Genomic DNA, 21,241 nt, shown 5'->3' on the forward strand with positions numbered 1-21,241 from the left:
AGACTGTTCCTTCCACTCACTCATCACACCAGCAAGTAAGGAACCTGAGATGCTTATGCCCTCTTCCGATGGGTGGCCAAGATTCTACCCCTTTGCTATCGCTTTAGTCCATCCCCTCTGCTGCCGCTCTGTTCAGGCTCTATTATCTTGGTCTTTTATTCTCTCGACAAATATCTGGTGAACTGCCGTGGTCACCATGATAAAAGCCAAGATGCACCGGTAAACAGAATAGATAAGATGCCTGCTCTTTCTGGTGCAGTGCTCGGCAGAGAATTGAAGTAAGATGATGCGGCAGGCAGAGGCAAGGTGGTGGGGTGAGCTGAGACCTAAATAATAGGAAGCAGCCAACTGCAAAGCCGGCGGGGATGGCGGTGGGGGAGGGGGTGGGGGACACTCCAGGCAAAAGTCCTCAGGCGGCAATGAATCTGAAGTGATGAGGGAAACAGAGAAAAGGCCAATCATCCACCACAATCAGGGACCCTCCTGGAAGCACTGGATGCACCATCATTCTCAGGGCGGTGGGCTGGAGCGCCTGTCCTCACCCAGGGTCTCACGCTGAGACTAATAAGCGTCTGTCCTCCCTGAGAACCCCTGAGCAGCCTCAGTCTCTTCCAGTCCTCTGAATCTCATTGGAGCTCCCAAGAGGAGCACTGCTCTCTCGTTTTACAGATGTTGCAGCTGAGGTCCTGCTAGTTGCGAGGTTTGCTTGCTGCTTCCCGAAGAGGGGTTAGCTTGGCTTTAGGAATCAAATGGAAGCCCCTGGGCCCCTGGCACTGGCGGGGCCAGGAGTTGATGCCTTTGTGGTGGGGAACCCTCATCAGGGCTACTCAGGGGCCGCAAATTCATTCGTTATCTGACCTTCCCCAGAAACCTAGAGGCAGCAAACACGCTTGCACATCCCTGTAGCCAACAGCCTGCTGGGCCAGCCAGGGTCCTGGAGGGGTGGGGCTGTGCCTGGGGGGCAGCAGGGATCTTTGGCCAGAGCTGGGCCCTGCACCCGACCCCTTAGGGCAGGACTAGGGGTTCCTCCCACAGACACGAGAGGCATGAGAGACGTGAGCGGCCTCCCTCCTCACTCCCATGTATGTCTCTTCCATTTGGAAAGGCAGCCCATGTGGCTTGAGCCGCTGCCTCCTCGTTCTCTCTGCCTGTCCCTGTCTCTCCATCCTCCCGCCGTGTTCTCTGCCCTCATCTATTTCTGTCTGCTTCCCACCTTTCACTCCCCTGTTCCAAAACCTGAGAAATCAACAGGCAGCCTATAGGTCGAAACAGAGGTTAGGGCTGCAGTACAGCATACAGGGACCAGATGAAGCTGTGACTGAGGTCCCTGGTCGAGGAACAGCGGAAACAACCACAAGCCAACCTCCTGCAGTTCGCAGGCACCAGGGCATAGGAGATAAGCTAGGAGGGTGGCCCACGCTCATTCCACTCCCAGTATTTATTGAGAACCAATACCGTCTGGTGCGAGGCTGGGCAATAGGAGAATGAGGGGCACCTGCACAGGTGAGCCCAGGACAGGAGCTCAGACAGGAGGCTGGGCCAGGTGCGGCAGGGATTAGGGGACCCCATGCAAGAGGGACATTCACTTGGCAGGTGGGAAGGACCCAGCAGATGACGGTCCCAGTGGAGGAAGCGCCCAACCAACCACAGGATCCTGTCTCCAGTGGAGAATGGGGCGGGATGCCACCACGGTTATAAAGCATCCATCTTCTTACTGTAAATGTCTGTGGACGTCTGTGTCCAGGCGCAGCCCTTTGCGGGAGACTGGGATCTGGGGATTTCCCTTTGATCCTGCAAGGTCTGCATTCGGGGAGCGGGGGCCGGCCCCAGTCTGTGAGTGCCTGAGAGGGAGGGCAGGCAGGGAGAAGGAAGGGAAGGAAGCCTGCTTGCTCATGGCAGTGGGGAGGGGCCAGGAAGCGGTACTTGGGTGGCGTCCTCAGTCCGGAGGGGCGACCCATCTGGGCGGCCCAGGCCAGAGAGGAGCCTGCACACCCGCAGAGGCACAGGGAGGGGGGAGGGTAAACAGAGGCTCTACAGCCAGGACCCCCCAATTCCCTGCTGGCCCCATTGCACGCCCCGCACCTCACCCAGCGCCCACAGCCCACACTCCTCTCTCGGGTCCACACCCCTCCCCGCCCCCTGCCCTAGCCTGGGCGTCACACCCAGCCTGGACCCCCCCCCACAGTCGGGCACAGAGGAGCCTGGGCATCATCGGGTCTTCTCCAGGCTCGGGAACAAGTGGCCAGCGCAACCGCTGGGAGGGGCAGCCTGGCATCCAGACCTGGGCCGGTCACACCCTCTCTGATCTCTGGCTTCGATGCTGAAAATGGCATTTATCAGATTTCCAGGTGCTTTTCCTTTAAAGAGCTCGAGCTGTTAGCATTAATTAAGCTCCGGGAACTGCTCCCTCAGACAAAAGGGAAACAGCAGCACCTTGGGTGGGGAGGAGGTGGGCGAGGGAGGGGTAGCTGCAGGGAGAAGCCCTGCCCCCTGCTTCAGCCTCCCTCGTACGCATTTTTTTTTTTCTGATGCAGAGGAATTGAAGCCTGGGTCCTGCTGGGGAATTTTGACCCCAGGGCCCCCAGCATTCCTGAATGCTGAATGGACTTCATCAGTTGCTTGTTTTTTAGGGAAAACTTACACAACGTAAAATGCACGCATCTTAAGGAGACCATCTGATGGGTTCTGATAAATGCTCATACCTGCGTAACTGAGCGCCCCGTCAGTAAATGGAAAGCTCCCATCACCCCCCAGAATTCCCTCAAGTGCCTTGTCAGGCAACCCCCATCCACTGCTGTGTACTGTCGTTTCCTTGGGTTCACTGTAGACTCGTGTTGCGTGCTCTAGCACTCCACATGCACGGAACCACACAGGAGCCACCTTTGTGTGGTACCTTTCACACAACTAGCAGATTCGCACTCATCCGTGTGGTTGCATGTGTGTTTGCCCCTGTTGATGGGAACTTGGGCTGCTTCCATTCTGGTCAGCATGAATAAAGCTGATCTAAACTTTCTCATACAGATCTTTGGGGAACCTGTATTTTCATTTCTCCAGTGAATACCTAGGAATGGAACTGCTAGGCTATAGGGCAGGGGTATGTTTAGTTTTATAAGAAACTTCCAGACCTGTTTCCTACGTGACTGACTATTTTACACCCCACTAGTGTTGTATGAGCATTCCACACGTGGCAATTCGCTATACCAGAATCCTTGAAGAGACGGTCTGGAACAAAGGACAGCCAGTACCGCCCAGGGGCGCCACACTTGGATTATGGGGGAGGGTGGTGCTGGCTGAGCAGAGGTGGTTGCTGGAAGGCCTCAAGCCTCCTGCAGGGAAGGGACAGAGTTCCTCAGTGACAGCCCAGCCGCCAGGTGCAAAGTCCCATCACAAGACATCCTGTAGGCCAATGATTCTGCTGTTCAAAAGCAACGATTAAAACACTGGAATATGCGTTCCAAATGTGCAGGAACTGGAGGTGTGGTGAGGAGGGGACACCAGCTGTCATCTCTGGGGAGAAGGCAGGGAAGGGTCAGGGTAGGTGGCCTTACGACCGCCCCCCCGCAGAGCCAGCTTACAGTTTCCAAAGATGGCAGCTTCGGTACGTCCCTCCCATTCTTCTTACACAGTGACTTTGACACTCCTCCCAACAAAAGGGGGAGTCTGCCCCCTCCCTTTGAATCTGGGCAGGCCTGTGATACAGTGGAAGTGACACCGTGTGACACTACACTACGAGCAGCTAGGTCTTAAGAGATGATTCTGCCTCTACCCGGCTCTCCTGGGAAGCTCCCTCTTGGCACCCGGCTGCCATGCTGCTGGGAGGCCCAAGCAGCCTCATGGGGAGACCACGCAGAGAAGCCTGTGTAGACAGTCAGCTGACAGCCAGCATCACCGTCAGACATGTGCCAGCCCCCAGCCCTGGTGTCACCCCAGCCTCTGAGACATGGAGGAGCACAGATGAGCCACCCCGGGTGTGCCCAGGCCAGACCCTTGACCCACCCTTGACCCCATGAGCACAGAACACTCTGTCACGCCGCTGAGCTTTGAGGTGGTTTGTTCCCTGACGTTATGTCGGTTCCCCCAACGTGGCCCCATTCCTCTAGTGCTCATGGCCCTTTGGGAGGCCCTGACACCTGGGGACGGAGGGGCACAAATTAAGAGTGCAGCCCCCGCAGGACCCTCCCTCCCCACAGCTGAGGTGAGGTCATCCTCGCGGCACACCCATCCTGATACACGTGCAGCACGAGGTTGGCACAGAAAGCGTTAAAGGGGGAGGGAAGGAGGGAAAGAGGAGAAACTGAGTTCAGTCCTGAACTATGGCCTGTGAGGAGCCACACTGTCCTGCAGTCAGGAGAGCAGGACCCAGCCCCCTTCCACTCCGGCGCCGGCTCAGTCTATCCACCTGTCAAGGGGGCATAAACACGCTGTCTGTCTGGCCCCAGAACCGTGTGAGGAGCTGATGGGTGAGAAAGGGGCTCATGAGTGCCAATCCCATGTTCCACCCCAATCCCTACGGGGCAGCTGACCGACGGCAGAGCCTGGGGGCATCTCCACCCCCAGGGGAAGGGGCTCAGCCAGAGTCTCCCACGGCGACCACAACATGGGGCGAGATCCCTCTGCTCCTCTCTCCTTCTGGGGGGTGTCTACAGCAGTGCCCAGAGCTTGAAGGGCTGCAGGAGGTTCCAAGGCCTGGGCTGCTGTCCCCGCTTGCCCTGTGCCCCCAGCCCCCAAAGTCACAGGTGGATTCATGGCCTCCACTGACCGTGTCGTGTTCTCTCGCCTCCCTGCCCCTGTCCACCTGTCTCCACATTCTACGGCCCAGCGCAACTGGCCTCCTCCAGGCAGTCCTCCGGTCCTTCTCTCTCTCAGGGACTCTGCTGCTTCAGCTCTGCACTCCCCACGCAGGTGTGCCCTGGAGGCAGGTCGCCAGGCCCTTCCAGGGGGAGATTCTCTTGACCCTCCCCATAAGGCCCTGCTTGTGCAGAATGCTGACGGCCCAGAAGCCCACATCTTGGCCACCCCCCCTTTTCACCTGAGACAGCTGCAATCCCGGGGGTGGCGGTGGACTTGCTCAAGGACACAAATCTGGGGCTCCTCAGACAGCCAGATGGGTAGCTTATTCGTTTTTGGACAAAAATAGCCACGCAGGTGCCCAGTCTGTCCTGGAATCAGCACAGGCTGCAGCCCCCCTCCACCCACAGGAGTCTGTCTGGGGACTTCAAGCTCTGGATGCCTGATGGCGCCGGCCTCGTGCGTGCGCCCAGACGCGCCCCCCGGACTCAGCCTCCTCCCGTCCTCTCCACGGCATCAGCCTCGTCCGGTAAGACCAGGCTGTCTCCAAGCTGTTATGGGCACTCTGGGAGCACAGACCCCACCTCGATCTCTTTCCAGCCCCTCCTCCTTCCCACACACCCCAGGCCTAACTCAGGTTCTTGGACACAGTGATTCTGTCAGTGGGGCTGAATGCATGAACAAGTGAATGAACGAATGAACAAACGAGGAAACAGTCAACACCCCAGGTGCTGATTTCACATGCCCCAGGTGGGAATACTAGTCGGCTTCGCCCTTCCCCTGCTCCACCTGCGGGTGCCCCTGGACTTCTGGATCCCACCATCAGGCAGGGGGCTCTGTGTCCTGTGGCTTTCTTCCCTCTGCCTCTGTTCGGGGTGTGATCAGGCCTCAGCTTGGCTCTCTTTGTAGGAGCAGAAATGGCTGCACCAGTTCCAGACATCACATCTTTGAACCTCACAGTTCAGAAGGAAAGAGACCCTCACCTTCCACCCATCAGCAATGCCCTGGGCTTCACTGGGATTCCACCTCCCAGGTCCCAAGCCCCCCAGGACCCACCCCTAGCCAGGAGAACACCTCACACTGCTTGGCTTTGCCTGTGGCGGCTGCCCTGGGAACATGCTGCCGCAGGATGGGGGATGGGGACTGGAGGCTGGGGGCAGCTGGTCCCCTCTACGGGGGCTCTCTGAGCTCACGTAGGCCCGTCTCCCCGGGGTGGGGGTGGCGTGCAGTGGGGAATCTCCAAGCAGACCTTCTGCACGCAAGCCATTGGCTCAGCCGGTCAGGCTTGTTGACCCTCCCAGGCCCCATGAACCACCCTCCAGACTGACTTCCCCCTTTCCTCCCCCAAACCCCCGGCTGCCAGACAAGCCTGTCTGTATACAAAGTGCAATTGTGAGCACTGGTCACGCTCGTTTTCCCTCTTAGTAGACTTCTTGGTCCCCATGTGATCTGGTGCATTCACAGTCACCTTTGGGAGAAGAGGGTCAATTATTTTCTCCTACCAGAATCACCCGCATGTTGGCCCAGCTGGGACCACGTGACTTGAGAAAGGGAGCTGGGGGCGGAGGCTGGCCAAAGCTGGGCTTAGAGGGTCTCCCCCAGGAGCAGAAGCAACACACTCCCACCCTGCCAGGACGTCTGTTGCGCTGGTCACCTGTGCAGAGAGAAAGGCCAGGCCTGAGGAAACCTGCGAGCACGGCAGACCCAGGCCGCCCACACCCAGGGAGGGCTCTCAGCCCTGCCTGCGTTCGGTGCCCTGGGATGGGCCTCTGACGGTGTCAGGCCCCACTCAGCTCCGCGGGACAGAGCGGAGAGGGGGACAGGCGCTGAACAAGGATATGTGCAAGTGGATACATCACGGCCACAGGCTAAAAAGGAAAACACCCGGCCTTCAGAAGATCCGGGGTGAGCCCGCCTGGGCTGGGCTGACCTGGTCCATCTATGCTGCACCCTTGGCCTCTACCTTCGTTCAGCACCCGTGACCCCCATCTGTAGAGAAGCTTGGCAACCACAGACCACCCTTATCCCATGTGCTGGCACACCCTTTCCCCAAGAGCCAGCCAGGGCAGGGAGTACCATCCCACCCTGCAGCTGGAGACACTGAAGCTCGAGTGTGGAAACTGGCTGCGAGGCCTCAACTCAGGTCTAGTCCTTGGACCCAAGCCGAGTGCCCACTTGGGTGCTGCAGTAAGTAAGACCGAAGCCTTTACCCACATTCTCGCCTCTGGAGAATAGATTCAGGAAGAGGCTTTTATCTGGACATTTTCATCTATCGGTTCATTGTAGAATTTTCATTGTAGAACTCTATCAGTTCATTGTAGAATCTGCTGATCCATCAGACATAACTCTCGTTCTCCTCTTCCAGGGCTGCACACCGACCCAATCTCACCCAAAGTGCCATGCGTCCCTCCTGCCGTTCTCCTCGCTAACCCTAAGTCTGGAGCCCGTCAGCGTGTGACTCCCATGGCTGCCGGAACAAGAGACCACAAACCTGGGCCTTAAAACAACAGAAGTGTGTTCTCTGGAGGCCGGAACTGGAAGCCAAGGTGTGGGCAGGGCTGGTTCCCTCTGGAGGCTGTCGCAGGCCTCTCTCCAGCCTCTGATGTCTCCCGAGGTCCTTGGCTTGAAGACACATCACTTCAACTTTTGTGTCTGTCTGTGCGTGGCCTTCCCCTTTGGGTGTCTCTGTCTCAAGTATCCCTCTCCTTTCTAAGGACACTTGTCAAGGGATTGAGGGCCCACCCTAAATCCAGGATGATCTCATCCTGACATCCTTATCTTAATTACTTCTGCAAAGCCTCTGCTTCCAAATCAGGTCACAATTCCAGGTACAAAGGGTTAGCATGTGGACACATCTTTGGGGGGCCACCAGGACGGTCAGGCTCTTCACAGAACCAGGAAGCTAACATGAGCCACAATGTTACTTAAAGTTGTCCAGTAGCCACAGTAAAAAAGATGAAAAGAAGCAGGGGAAATTTACTTTAATAAGATATATACAGGGACTGCCCTGGTGGCACAGTGGATAGGAATCCACTGGCCAATGCAGGGGACATGGGTTCGAGCCCTGGTCCAGGAAGGTCCCACATGCCGCGGAGCAACTAAGGCCATGTGCCACAACTACTGAGCCTGCGCTCTAGAGCCCTCGAGCCACAACTACTGAAGGCCGCGCTCCTAGAGCCCGTGCTCTGCAACAAGAGAAGCCACTGCAATGAGAAGCCCACGCACTGCAACGAAGAGTAGCCCCCACTTCCCTCCACCAGAGGGAAGCCCCTCTTTTCTTTTTAAGGCTGTTTAATATATCTTACTGAACCCAATATATCTAAATTTTATTTCAGCATGTACCTATATAAGAAATGATGAGGTAGTTTGCATTCCTTTTCTCACACTAAGTCTTTGGAACCTGGGGTGGAGCTTATGCTTACAGATCGCTCAGCTCAGACAGGCCGCATCTCCAGTGCTTGCTACCATGTGGCCGTGGCTGCAGTGCTTCTTGCCAGACATCCTGGGAAAAGCCGGAGTGGCCGTGCCTGGCTTGGAGCATCTTCTGGATCCCCTCCCCGCTCAGTCAGGTACTGACTCACCTGGATGGCCCACCTGTCCTCCTGGGGACACAGCCTTTTGCATCCCCTCCTCAGTTCTCAGCCCTGTCCTGCCCCACCTGCTGCCCAGCCCACACTCACACATTCCAAGCTCCCCTCTGGGACCAAAGAAGGAAGAACATGCCTTACGGCACCTCCCAGGCCAGCACTGACAGGACTTGCTGCGACAATGGAAATGCTGCACATCTGTGACGCCCAATACAGTGGCCACGAGCCACACGTGGCTACTGGGCATCTGACAGGGGCTAGTGCAACAGAGGGACTGAGTTTTTAACTTCCCTTTATGTTTATTGAAATGTAAATAGCCACACGTGGCTAGTGGCTCCTGTACTGGACAGGCCACTTCTCACCACCTTCCTGGCTGCCCCTCTGGTCAGAGCCACCCGAGTCCCGGCAGTAGCCTACGTGGGGTAGCCCCCTGCAGAGTGACGAGGCCATGGCCTCCCTTGCACAGAGTCCTCGGTGGCTCCCCGGAGCACTCAGGGGAAAAGCCAGGGTCTGTGTGGTGGCCTGCCAGGCCCTGGCCTATCTCCTCCCACCCTCCTCCTCCATGGTTCCCGCTGTGCCACCACGCTGGCCGTCCTGCTGCTCTTGGCTCTGCCGGGCACACTGCAGCCCCAGGGCCTTAGTCACTCTTGCCCAGATCTGGGTCAGGTGCCCTTGCCATCTGCTCCTTCCCAAACTCCCTAGTCTGCTTGCTATTTTCCCACAGCACTGAGCATCTGCTATGATTTACTCTTTACTGCATACATGTCTGCCCCCTCTAGGATTTCTGCCAGTTTTGTTCACGGACGACCCCCCAGCGCTGCAGCAGTGACTGCAAGCCTCCGCGCATTGCTGACCTAACAGGACACCCGGGAACATGGGCTCCGCAGCATCCATCCTCCCTGCCAGCATCTGATAGGCCAGGGGGCGGGCCCAGGACCTAGCCAGGCCAATCAGAGCAGATCTGATTCCAAATTGCCCCTGGATTGCAGGGGCCTGTGCTGGCCTGACCCGCCTGTCCCTGTGCTCCGAGGGGCCCCAGAACCCTCCTAGGGCCGTTCTGAGGATGCTAGGAAGCCACCTGAATAATGCTGCAGGAGCCGTGCCTGGCAGGCAATAACCCTTGCTCACTATTACTGTTGTTATTATTATTGTTCGGTACAGGGGTCCAGGGCGCTACAAGTGCAATCATTAGCACACTTGTGTCCAAGGCCTACTCTGCACCAGGCAGCATGGCGAGTACCGGGCGGGGCGGGGGCGCGACGACAGGGATGAAGGTCACCTCCCCGGGCCGGGCAGTCATGTCCCTTGGTGACCTCTGGGCCCCATGTCTGCATGACCAGATGTTCTGATTCTGGAGTCTGTGGCCAGATGCAGCAGGACCCTGGCTGACGGGAGGGCTTGCTTTCTACGTAAAAGGCCCCCAGCCATGGCAAGGGAGCTGGGTCTGTGCCGGTGGCCCTGCCAGGTGTCTTGCTACATCCCTACCAGAATGGGTGCTCCCCAGGCCAGGGCCATGCTTGACATATGACCACTGTGGCCAGGCCTGGGGAGGCACCAAGGACACATTAGGATGCTGTGCTTTCTTTTTTATAATTTATTTACTTTTGGCTGTGTTGGGTCTTCATTGCTATGTGCAGGCTTTCTCTAGTTGCGGCGAGCGGGGGCTACACTTCATTGCGGTGCACAGGCTTCTCACTGCGGTGGCTTCTCTTGTTGTGGAGCACGGGCTCCAGGCACGTGGGCTTCAGTAGTTGTGGCACGTGGGCTCAGTTGTTGTGGCTTGAGAGTTCTAGAGCGCAGGCTCAATAGTTGTGGCGCACGGGCTTAAGTTTCTCTGCGGCATGTGGGATCTTCCTGGACCAAGGCTTGAACCCGTGTCCCCTGCATTGGCAGGCGGATTCTTCACCACTGCTCCACCAGGGAAGTCCCTGCTTTCTTTTTAAAATAAAAAGCTCGTTTGCCTACTTGTTTTCCTGGCAGATGGGCCAAATCTTCACAAGCCAGTGCCCACAGCTGTTTGCTCATTCGTCTGGCTGTGGCTGGCAGACCCCGGGTGTGTGTGCCTGCGTGTGCACAGAGACAAACAAGCAAGCAAGCAGCGCCTCTCAAGGGCCTCTCCACCACAGCTCTGGCTTCCTTTGTGTTAATCTTCCCACTCTGCACCACACTGTGGATCCATCTGGACGGTAAACTCAAGTCTTCAGGTGCGTGTGCTGGGGTGAGGGGAAGGGGGGATGGGCCTGGGGGAGCTTAGAGCCCCCCGTTACCTGGATAGAAACCACCTCGAGACACCTACCGACCTCGTCCATCCATCTCATCCCCTCCTCCGGCAGCTCTTCCGGTACTTTTTCCACTCAAGGACCGACTTGGACTCAGTGAAGAGAATCATCACGGCAAATCAACAGCCAAGCAGCTCCAAACGCAGCCTGAACATTTCTGGAAGATTGATCAACGCATTTTCAATGGCACGAAAAGAAAGAAATGACTTTCCTGGAAGACCAGTGAGGTGAGCTGAGTGTCTGAGCAGGGGCACTGCCCAGCAACGAGGGTGGCTGTCCTCACCATGTGGGCACAGGGCACTGGGGCCACAAGGTGGGCAGGGCGGCCCGTGCGGGCTGCTCCAGCCCCAGGGCTGAGAGCAGGGCCTGGCGCGCAGCAGGTGCTTCTGAGCATTTGTTGAGTGAGTGAATGAATGAATGATGAGCAAGGACCCTGCTGTCTTCACAGGCCCCAGACGGAACGCCACCACGTGCCCTTTGCTAGTGGGCGCACCATTCTCGGTCTACAGTGCATTCGAGGCCCAAGGGCTCAGATGCCAGAGCTGAGATGGCAAACAAAACCGTCTTCACTGGCTACAACGTGGATGAGCCCTAAGGATGTCACGCTAAGGGAAGTAAGCCAATCGCAAAAGGTCAAATACGGATGAGGCCCCCCAGGGCAGTCAGACTCACAGACTGCTGGGGGCCAGGGGCTGGGGGTGGAGGCGGAGAGTTAGTGTTTCATGCAGACAGAGTTTCGGATGGAAAAGTCCTGGAGACGGATGGTGGTGACGTGAATGTACTTTATGCCACTGAACTGTTCACTCAAAAAATGGTTAATGTTACGTGTATTTTACCACACATACTCACACAAAATTACTCTTCATTCCGTTTGGCCTCTGGGCCTTGTGGTATCTCTGAGGTGAGGCTCGTCCACTCCGAGAGGAGGGCACCCCGCACAGCGATCAGGCTTCCTAAGAGAGATGCCATAGAGGTGCGCCTCCCAGCAAGGGGTAGCGGGCACGTCCAGAGTCACCAGCAGCCCAGCCTGACCCAACTCGCCTCTGCTCAGGTACAAGGGCTGCTTCCACGGAAGGTAAGTGAGTGACAGGCCCTCTCTGGGCCTGGCCTGTAAACCCTTTGCTGCTCCTCCAGCCTCCCTCCTTTCCTGCAGGCACGGGGGGGCAGTGCCCTGGGCCACTCGCCAGCCATGGACACGGCAAAGCTCCGTTCAGGTGGGCAAGTCTCCTGAGCAAAGCTGAGGGGCAGGCCCCCTGGGAGGTTTTTCTGGGGAGCCAAGTCTTGTAACACAAGCAAGTCTGCCAGCCAATCGGGGGGTAGGCTGCGCCTGAGGCCCCTGACGTCAGGACACGGACCGGGAGTGGGAGGTGCCTTCCTCGGCGAGCAGATGCAAGGTGTGGAGGGGACAGTGCCCTGGAAGGGCTCGCGCAGTTGTCTGTGCATCCCCACTTGAAGTCCCGTGTTTTAACATTTGCCTATCCACTTTGCCGTGCACTTGAAACTAACACAGTGTTGTTTATCAACGGTACTCCAACATAAAACAGAAAGTTAAAAAATAAAAAGATAAAATTTGCCTATCAACTTTACGATGCTATTTCTTTGTGATACCAGCAAGAAAATGTTAATTAACTAGCACTTAGATATAACTGCAGTACATTTTAAGTAGAGATGCTTCTGCAATTAAAGGAATGTAATTAAAATCTATGGTTAACCTGGAATATAAACATGCAAATCAGATCAGGTGATTCCATTAAATATTCTTCATGGGTTCTTCATCACGTGACTAATTTTTTCTCCTACCTTACATCCTGCTAGTCTGTAAGCGCTGCAGCGGAAGCAACAAGTCCTCACCATCACAGCCCCTGTGCCTGGCACGGACAGGCACTCAGTATCTGTGGGATGAACGAACTCTCCCACTCACCCACAGCCTTCATGGGTGGGCAGCGTGCAGCTGGCCAAGAGCAGGCGGCGTACGCCCGGGGCCCATGGGAAGCGCTGGGCTTTCCCAGCTGTGGCAGATGCGACGCCATGATGCAAAAACCTTGGGAAGAAAGGGAGGCGCCAGAGCATGTATTCAGAAGGCCTGGAAGTTGTTAAAAGGCAATTACTTTGAAATAAGAATAACATGGGTGCAATGGAGTCTGAGAGGGAATCTAACAGGACTGAGGCCTCCCCTGTGGGCTTGGCCACACCCCAGAGGAGGAGAAAGCACGGCTGGCGCCAAAACCCCAGCTCTCACCGGCCCCCCAGTCAGGCGGCCTTGCTGAACAAGAACGCACAGCCTCCCCTTTGGGAAACTGATTCCCCGTAAAGGAAGGCTGTTCCTTTGCTGTCTGCTCCTCCCTGCACCGTCCCAACTTTCTAACCAGAGGCATTCTTAAATTTCTAACTTAAAAATTGTCAACAGAATATGCTTATCTGTTGTTCTGTTTTCAGAATCAGAAAAAAAGCAATGCTAGTAGGGGAAGAAAAATCAACACGCACAAAACTTTATCACACGATTTCCCATGAGTTCTCTGACTTCCCCACTCATCAGTAGTGTAAAATAGTCTTCGCAAACGTGCAGAAGAGGCCTGTTGTGCAGGCGCCCCCGTGGCTGTGTGCCCTGCGCCGTGGAAGTGGCCTGAAGGGCTGGCTGGAAAAGGGCCCGCCAAGCCTGCGTCCTTGGGGGAGGGACAGAGGGTCAGAACACAGCAGAGCTTCTTGGCAGCCGACGCTGCGATGCTTCCTCCAGAGCCCGTGTGAGGCTGCCGGCCACAGGAGTGGTGAGCGGGCTCATTCGGGAGAGGCAATCCCCGAAGACCCCGTGTGCCAACATCTACCTACAGGCATCCTGCTTAAACTCCCGCTGGTGCAGATGCTCAGCTCCCACTCATGACGGGCTGGCTTCCAGTCACCCCTCCCCCACAGAGGCCTTGAGGCGCTTGGGAACCAGACCCTTTGAATGTTATTAGTCACTAATCTCCCCATTTGTGAGGAGCCTGTTAAGTGCCGGACACTATCTGCGACAGGCACGTGGAATGCGCCCAGGGGTTCTGTCAGGTGTCATCGCGGCCAAGGAAGCCGAGGCCAGGAGATGGGCTTGGGTAGACCGGTCTGCTCTGGAAGGCTCCTCTGTGCAGGTCTGTCATAAAGACGCTCCCCTGGACCTCCCAGAGGCAGACTTTCCAATATGCTACTAGGGCTAAACAGGGAAAGAGGGCTTCCCTGGTGGCATGGCGGTTAAGAATCCACCTGCCAGTGCAGGGGACACAGGTTTAAGCCCTGGTCTGGGAAGATCCCACATGCTGCAGAGCAACTACTGAGCCTGCACTCTAGAGCCCACGAGCCACAACTACTGAGCCCGTGTGCCGCAGTTACTGAAGTCTGCGCACCTAGAGCCCGTGCTCCGCAACAAGAGAAGCCATCGCAATGAGAAGCCCACGCACTGCAACGAAGAGTAGCCCTGCTCGCCGCAACTAGAGAAAGCCGGCGTGCAGCAACGAAGACCCAAAGCAGCCAAAAATAAATAAATAAAATAAATAAATTTATTTTTTTTAAAAAAGGGAGGGCTTCCCTGGTGGTGCAGTGGTTAAGAATCCGCCTGCCAACGCAGGGGACACAGGCTTGATCCCTGGTCCAGGAAGATCCCGCATGCCGCGGAGCAACTAAGCCTGTGAGCCACAACAACTGAGCCTGTGCTCTAGAGCCCAGGAGCCACAACTACTGAGCCCACATGCCACAACTACTGAAGCCTGCGTGCCTAGAGCCCATGCTCCACAACAAGAGAAGCCACCGCAATGAGAAGCCCGCACACTGCAAAAAAGAGTAACCCCTGCTCACCGCAACTAGAGAAAGCCCGCGTGCAGCAATGAAGACCCAATGCAGCCAGAAATAATAAATAAATAAAGTAAATACATTAAAAAAAAAAGAGCTAGAAGGACTTCCCCGGTGATCCAGTGGTAAAGAATCCTCCTTACAATGCAGGGAACGTGGGTTCGATCCCTGGTCTGGGAACTAAGATCCCACATGCCGTGGGGCAACTGAGCTCTCGAGCCTCAACTAGAGCCTGCATGTTGCAAACTACAGCGCCCACGTGCTCTGGAACCCATGCGCCATAACTAGAGAGAGAAAACCCGCATGCCACAACATGTGCCGCATCTAAGACCCGATGCAGCCAAAAATAAAATAATTAATTTAAAAAAAAAAAGAATTAAAAGCTAGAGAACAGTTCATGCCTCCGGGCTCACTCATATGGAACCGGGGCCCAACTTGGTCCCCTAACTCTGCTGGCATTCCTTTGCAGATGCAAACAGTGTCACATGTGCTGGTGACAGGTTGTGTTTAGCAGAGGCAGTGGCGTGACGCGTGAGATGGGGTTATTTCTGTGAAGCCTCGTGTCCCACGCTGCTTGGTGCATGCACTCCACTCCCTGGGGACCTCCATGGACACCTGGGTTAACAGCCCACGGAGCTGATGGACCGCACAGGGTTCGCCAGGAACCACGGCGCTCAGTGGCGCCCAGCGCTCGGCTTTCCTCTTCAGCATCACCCTCGTCCATCCGCGTGGCCCTTAAGGGCCTGGGGTGGGGTGGGGGTGGGATGATGTGCTTCCTCTGGTCTCTGGAATTTCTCCTTGGAAATCATCTTCGGGGGCAGCAGATTATAAGCCACTGAAAAAATCCAGCCTTTCGACTCTACTGTCACATCCCGTTTTGGAATAAAAACTGCTTGCCAAGTGGCTTTTGGTAAAATCCAGATGTCTCATCTGTCCTCAGAGGACACCTTGTGCCCTGACTCTGAAGGCCACTTCCCCGCTGCTGAGGCAGGTCCCCCCACCCCTTCCCCGCCACGGCTCCAGGACACAGTACAAAGTGAGCCTCATCATTTTACAACCACGTAATCCTATTTCAAACAATGCTGATTTTATAAGAATTGAAGCAGAGGGACACGAGCCACAGCAAGCTGTCCCGGAAAACCTTGGAAACAGGCTCTGCCTCCCTGGAATAAATGGAGAGAAGTCCCCTGGGGCCTGTTGGAGGAGCCGCACCTGCTTCCGGGTCTGTGTCCGGACGCCTCCCAGGACAGCTGCGCTTCATCAGGGCCTGGACCCGGGGCCCTCCAATAACCAGGGCTCACTGGTCAGGTGAGGCTGTGGTAACACTCCAAAACATTCCTATCAGTAGAGTCAAATTTTTCAAGTGAAATTTTATTAATATCTTTATATTGTTCTCTTTCAAACTGGTATAATTCAAAAACACAGAAAACAGGCGCACAGTGCTTGGGTTTTATTTAACATCACTTCCATGACCAAGAGCCAGCTTGGAATCCACAGTCAGGACGGAGCCACGTGGGCCACAGCGCACCAGGACCCGCGTCCTCCCAGCCTGCCCTGCACACACAGCTCTTAGAGCCCTCGTAAAACGAGCTCCTGTAAGCAGCTGCTTCTCGTGGAAACTTAGACGCTGGGCGGGTGGGTCAGGGTGGGCTCCTAATTGCTGGTCTTCTTTCGTTTCAGTCTAAGCTTGTTCCAAATCCTCTCCAGGGCCACTTTTCCCATGAAGAAGGTGATGGCAAAATTACGCTTGTACCAGTCCCTGAAGAAGAACAGCACAAGCACACGTGACCCACGCTCAGGCATCCGACTGTCTCCTCTTCCACCCTTCCCCACCATCTCTGCCATTCCCCGCCCTCTTTAAAGCTAGACTGCCCGTAAAAGCCTGCCTGCCTTCCACCCGGATTTTCATCAGGCTGATGTGCCCAGGGCACCCCGACCCGCTTTTCCCACTCCTGGAGGCTGCTGCAGCCTTCCTCAGTTTTTGCTAGAAGACACAGAAAGAGCTCTCGGAAGCCTTGGGGCCCCCAGAGCCCAGCGGCATTCTCTCGGAGACACAACTGTAGAGCGATGGGGGCATAACCTCTCAGAGAAGGACTGGGGGCTCTGCAAGAACTCAGTGGGGACCCTCCAGGCTTTGGCACCTTAATTGCAGAAGAAGCACATGACAAAAGCACTCCATCTTGAGAAGCTAACTTATCGCAGGTGCCAACATCATCAAGTTTCATATCTTCTTTTTCTTGATGATCTGAACTTTTGGGTAACTTGTGTCTCGAAAGGGATATTCCAGAACTTCTCATACAAATACTGGGATGGAGTTACACGCTGTCATAGGCTCACTTGCCTGTGAATTACTCTACAGAACATGTCAGAACTTGCAAATTCACCACATTGTCAGCAGCTGAATGGGCAAAACTTGGCAAGTTTCCACAACGGAAAGCACACATTCCAGACTCTCAGTGCTGAGCCCTTGGAAGCTGAAATGCCAGCAAGTGCCAGTGCTTTGGGTCCAAATGAGCTAATGAGGGACATGGAACTGCTATTCCAGACTGGACTCAAACGGCTGACTGGATCTCAGCATAGAAGAATGGAGAATAACCAAGGGCTTGAGTGAAGCAGTAGCAAGAGGCAAAAATGCCCGTTTCCTGGAGCCTTTGCACAGCTGGACAGAAAACCCCTCTCCACACGAGAACGATCCTTACGTTTCTATCCACTTCAATGATGCTATAAATGGGAAGCAATGCCCTAAATAAATAAAAAAGGCTTCCAGAAAAAAGAAACCTGGTATCCCACCGAGATTAAAGTTCTTAGGTTACTAGGGAAAAGCCAGATTCCACTCCACCGATACAGACAACCTGAACTGGGAGAGTGGAAAAGACAAACTAAGCTGTCCCCACTTCCGTAAGGAAAGCAGGGGCAGGAGGTGGTGCGGGCACAGAGGGGGAGCGCGCAGGCTCCACCGCTGTCCGACCCTCTCTCTACTCTGAGTGCCACACGGAAAACATCAAGCTTACCGGAGGGGAAGCAAGATGCAAACATGCCGTGTCCACGCCAGAAATCAAAGGTCCAGGGAAATCTAACTAATACTGGCTTGACTGAATAACTCAGCTAGTTCAGAGTGACACATGACAGCATTAGCAACAGACTCTGGACGCTGCAGGACTGGGCTTTATGCCAGACTGTCACTCAAGAGCTCCTCCAGACTCGACGATCACCCCACTGTCTAGACCCTGCCCCACCCGCCCATCCGGCGTGGCCATTGCCCTATGAACGTCACAGCAAAACTCAAACGCCACGTCCTGTCGTCACACCTAGGAATACACATCACTATGTATTGTCAAAACCTTTTTTAAAAACACCTAACCACAATACCATCATTGTATCTGATAAAATGAACAATAACTTATCTATACAACCTAATACACAGTCACTGTTTGGTTTTCTTTGACTGATTGTCAAAAATACCTTCTTATAGGTGGTTTGTCCGTATTAGGATTGTCTGCACACTGCATGAAGCCTCTTTTATCCTATAACATTAGCTCCCCCATGTAGAACCCACTGTCTACGCACTAGGGGTGCAAGCTGCTTTAGGGCTGCCATGCAAATAACTTTAAGCTGTCCTTTTTTTTTTTTTAATCCTAGTTACTGGTTGAAACCGGATCGTCTGTCTTGCAGAATTTCCAACATCTGGGACTGTATCTTCAGGCTACGATTTAAGCACAGTCTGTGACCTGCTCTCTCCACCCCCCCAACACACCCTTTTATCTTGTTCCTGTAACCTGGTATTAGACCTGGAGGCCTGCCAGAGTGCAGTCCCCTTGTTTGGTGAGGACACCTCACAGAAGTGCAGGCAGGCCGCTGCCCCACTCCGCACAGTGCAAAGAGGAACCAGGGGTTCAGGTGCGATCAGCCCGACCCGTCCATTATGAAGTGCCCATCAGCCCTGCTGCCGAGCGGTTAGCAGCTGCGGGGTGATCAGGCCCAGATCTAACTCCAGCACTCCTGCGTCAGCTGTCATTCTTCTACCAAGAAAAATGCTCCTTCGTTTGGCTACCCTGGAATCCAGTCGGTGCAGGAAAGGCAGGAGAGGTGACTGTTCTTTGGAGGCGCTCCTTCACTAATGGATTTTCAGAACCATGGGTTGGCTGCCTAGCAATACCCCGCGGTGCCTGTGAGCCACTCAGTGTCATTATGATCGCAAAGATGTTAGTGTATTTGATAGATTTTTAATCCACAGCCGTCATCATTTTCTTTGTGTGGCTGCAATGGCTTCGCCTCTGGCCTACGGGAGCCCCGCGAGTCGCCTTCTGTGCTGTTCTCACACGACCCCACTGGGCTCCGAGCTTCCTCTCTTTCAAACACAAGATGTCTCGACTCCTCTCGTGCTGCTCCTGCCTCAGACTGTGCTTCTCCATGGAGTCCAGGCTCCTTTCAGCGAGAAGTGCTGTGAACCCACTGTCTAGGCACTAGGGGTGCAAGCTGCTTTAGGGCTGCCATGCAAGTAACTTGAAGCTGTCATTTTTATTTAAAAGTGCAAACACTAAGCTGATAGCAACTTCTACCTTTAATATAAACACAAATGTTAAATTCAGATAGACAATATGGTTGTGATATTCAAACTTTCAGGAAAAATGTAGACACCCACCTGTTGTAATACATGTGCTTCTGAAAATTTTTACTTAAAAATTCCTTGTAAAAGTCAGCCATTTCTTCTGCATTCAATGTTGCTTTTTTACCTGAAAATTAATTTCAACTTAAACATTAAGACTTAAGGGGAAGGGTTCTCCAAACAATTATTAGAGTTAACAAATGAGTTCAGCAGGGTTGCAGGATACAAGATCAATATACAAATATCAACTGTATTTCTATACACTTGCAATAAACAATCTGAAAACAAAATTAAGAAAACAATTTCATTTACAACAGCATCAAAAAGAATGAAAGACAGGATAAATTTAAGACAGGAAGTATAAGACTTACACACTAAAAACTACAAAACATAGAAGTGAAGGACCTAAATAAATGGAAAGACATCCCATGTTCACGGTTTCAAAGACCTAATACCATTAAGGTGGCAACACTCTCCCATAATGACATATAGATTCAACACAAACCCTACCAAAACCCCAGCTGGCTTTTTTTTTTCCCCCCCCAGAAACTGACAGGGAATTCCCTGGTGGTCCAGTGGTTAGGACTCTGTGCTCTCATTGCCGAAGGCCCAGGTTCAATCCCTGGTTGGGGAACTAATATCCACAAGCTGCATGGTGCGGCCAAAAAAACCCAAAAAACAAACAAAAAAGAAATTGGTAAGTGGATCCTAAAATTTATATAAAAATGCAAGGAAACCCAGTAGCCAAAGCAACCTTGGAAAAGGAAATCAGAGTTGGAGGATTCACACTTCTTATATTCAAAACTTACTACAAAGCTACAGTAATCAAGACAGTGTGATACCAGCAGAAGAACAGGCTTACAGATCAATAGAACAAAGCTAAACCCAAACATTTATGGGCAAGTGATTTTCGACAAGGGTACCAAGACAACTCAATGGGGACAAACAGTCTTTTCAACAAACGATGCTTAGGACAACTGGATATCTACATGTAAAAAAAAAAAACCAGCTGAATCCCATCTCACACCATAAACAAAAATAATCTAAAGACCTAAATGTAAGAGATAAAACTATACAATTCTTGGAAGAAAACACGTGCAAATCTTCATCACCTTGAATCAAGCAATGCATTTTAGATATGGCACCTAAAGCACAGGCAAACAAAGAAAAAAATAGATAAATTGGATTCATCCCAAAAAATTTTTTTTAAATTTTATCTATTTTATTTATTTATTTTTGGCTGTGTTGGGTCTTCACTGCTGCGCACAGGCTTTCTCTAGTTATGGCGAGTGGGGGCTACTCTTTGTTGTGGTGCGTGGGCTTCTCATTGCACTGGCTTCTCTTGTTGCAGAGCACAGGCTCTAGGCGCACAGGCTTCAGTAGTTGTGGCACATGGGCTCAGTAGTTGTGGCCCACAGGCTTAGTTGCTCCGTGGCATGTGGGATCTTCCTGGACCAGGGATTGAACCCATGTCCTCTGGGTTGGCAGGCAGATTCTTAACCACTGCACCACGAGGAAAGTCCAGATTTCATCAAAATTTAAACTTTTTGTGCTTCAAAGAGCACTAGTGAAAAAGTGAAAAGACAACCTATAGAATGGGAGAAAATATTTGCAAATCATCCTTCTAGTACCGGTCTAATATCCGGAGTATGTAAAGACCTCTTACAACTCAACGATAAAAAGAGAAATAACCCGATTAAATCCTTTAAAATAACCCAATTTTAAAGGATTTGAATAAACATTTCTCCAAAGGAGATATAAAAATGGTAAATAATGGGCTTCCCTCGTGGTGCAGTGGTTGAGAGTCCCCCTGCCAAGCAGGGGACACGGGTTCGTGCCCTGGTCTGGGAAGCTCGCACATGCCGCAGAGCGGCTGGGCCCATGAGCCATGGCCGCTGAGCCTGCGCATCCGGAGCCTGTGCTCCGCAACGGGAGAGGCCACAACAGTGAGAGGCCCGCATACCGCAAAAAAAATAATAAAAGTGTGAATTTTGGGGCTTCCCTGGTGGTGCAGTTGTTGAGAGTCCACCTGCCAATGCAGGGTATGCGGGTTCATGCCCCGGTCCAGGAAGATCCCACATGCCGCGGAGCGGCTAGGTCCGTGAGCCGTGGCCGCTGAGCCTGCGCGTCCGGAGCCTGTGCTCCGCGACGGGAGAGGCCACAAC

General features: G+C 53.7%; 1 protein-coding gene across 8 annotated transcripts in view; it reads right to left on the reverse strand.

Moving 5' to 3' along the window:
* Window positions 1-9,954: 9,954 nt before the first annotated feature.
* Window positions 9,955-21,241, reverse strand: part of COA8 (cytochrome c oxidase assembly factor 8) — a 42,470-nt gene continuing 31,183 nt past the window's right edge. For 3 of the 8 annotated variants that reach the window (XR_004524984.2, XR_012329240.1, XM_019951806.3), the window contains 2 exons: window positions 19,113-19,203; window positions 15,826-16,229 (listed from right to left, as the gene is read on the reverse strand). Coding sequence is in view for 3 of the 8 variants with exons in the window: in XM_019951806.3 (XP_019807365.1) it covers window positions 16,124-16,229; window positions 19,113-19,203 (197 nt within the window). In the remaining 5 variants the exon portion in view is untranslated. The other 5 variants (XR_012329242.1, XM_019951810.3, XR_012329241.1 and 2 more) reach the window with 3 other exon arrangements.

Source organism: Tursiops truncatus, chromosome 2 (genome assembly GCF_011762595.2).
Source record: "Tursiops truncatus isolate mTurTru1 chromosome 2, mTurTru1.mat.Y, whole genome shotgun sequence".
NCBI classification, from domain to species: Eukaryota; Metazoa; Chordata; class Mammalia; order Artiodactyla; family Delphinidae; genus Tursiops; species Tursiops truncatus.